At 43.4% G+C, this 1,474-nt stretch overlaps 1 protein-coding gene across 1 annotated transcript; it reads right to left on the bottom strand.

Annotated features, from left to right (window-relative positions):
- Positions 1-481: 481 nt before the first annotated feature.
- Positions 482-1,271, bottom strand: LOC117393448 (claudin-8-like). The gene has a single exon (XM_033991562.2). It carries the CDS (start codon positions 1,240-1,242, stop codon positions 565-567), a length of 678 nt encoding a protein of 225 aa, XP_033847453.1. The 5' UTR covers positions 1,243-1,271; the 3' UTR covers positions 482-564.
- Positions 1,272-1,474: the final 203 nt, after the last annotated feature.

Below are 1,474 nucleotides of genomic sequence, written 5' to 3'. Positions count from 1 at the left end.
CCTGCAGATAGAAGACACGTACAAGTTTGTCTCATTCCCAGTAAATGGACAGGCCTAATGTGAAAACTCATAACCTCCAGAATTCACTCACTGAGCTACAGAGGCTGCACTAGCAGTGCTTCATGATTGGCTGCATGTGCTGGGGTTTAGGTAGTAACCATTCAGATCAGAGAGAATCTCTTTAGGGTTAAACCGACTGAATTTCAACATTGGAACTGGCAACCCAAATGAGAGACTCATGTGAGGCTCATTCTGCTTTTTTATTGGATAAAAAACTGGCCCATGATGTTCAGTGTTTTTGTAATTAAGAATAAATCAGCATTACAGTTGTTATCAGTAAAAGCTGTATTTGATTAGTTGACTAATCAAATACAGCCATAACATTTTTACCTCTTACCTGGGGACACACAGGCCAAGTTTTACATACAGTCCCTTTAAGGGCAGACAGTTCCTTTATTGATTTGGTTGAAAAAAGGTTCTTATTTACTTGATTTAAACAACAGTTCAAAAGTATCAACACAGTATTTTTTAAAGTACATTTTGAGTATACTTTTAAAGAAGTCTTCACACATACTCCATGGTCTTATGAGTGCTCGACGGCACCCTGTTCAGGTACACACTGCCCGCTGTAGGTACTAGAGCATACTCGCCCGGATACAGCCCTCCCTTCTCCTCGCCCCTCCTCTGGCAGAATCGCAGCAGGAGAATCACTCCAGTCGTAAGTAAGATTCCCGCGGTCGCCCACCCCACATATAGCGCTGCTCCTAGTTCCCTCCTCTGTGCATCCATAAGTATTGGGTTGTTGAAGTCCCGTATAACTGTGTGTGCTACCCAGCACACCGGTATTAGCGTTGTCAGGCACGCTAGCAGGAAGAAAACTCCTCCAGTAGCTAGTGTCGTCGTTTTAGCCTCCAGGTGGTCAATGCAGCACGAAGTCACCTCACTTCCAGATATAGTAATGATGAACGCGATGACAGCTAGCACTATTGATGCACACATTAGGCCTCTAGAAGCTTGGAGCTCCACTGGTAAGATTAACAAAGAATCATAAACTTTGCATTGCATCCGATCAATTTGTTTGAAGCAGTTCATCCATAGCCCCTCCCATCTGTCTTCCATGACAATTAGGTTTGCGCCGATAAAAGCCGAAACTCTCCATTGCGGCATCGCGGTGATGGCGATTATTCCAATTATTCCCAAGCTGCCCAGGACCAAAGCGAGGATCTCAAGTTTGGCTCTCATGGCAGCAGAGAAGGGAGTGTTGACAGTTTGAAAGCAAAATGCATTGTGTTGGACTAGGTCACATGTTAAAGATGTTATCCAGAATGAAATGTCACCTTACTGGTTTAGAGGACATAGATTGAAAAGTTTGACAGATAGCTCTTTTAGTTTTGCCTGCATGTGGAATGAGTAATCAATGTTTTCATGGCTTGGCATACAATTACTAATATAACTGGGGGAGGATCCATTTTCC

The sequence above is a fragment of the Periophthalmus magnuspinnatus genome, unplaced genomic scaffold, assembly GCF_009829125.3.
Source record: "Periophthalmus magnuspinnatus isolate fPerMag1 unplaced genomic scaffold, fPerMag1.2.pri scaffold_125_arrow_ctg1, whole genome shotgun sequence".
Classification (NCBI taxonomy): domain Eukaryota; kingdom Metazoa; phylum Chordata; class Actinopteri; order Gobiiformes; family Gobiidae; genus Periophthalmus; species Periophthalmus magnuspinnatus.
The sequence above is the reverse complement of the archived record's forward strand: the minus strand, read 5'-3'. Positions and strand labels throughout refer to the sequence as shown.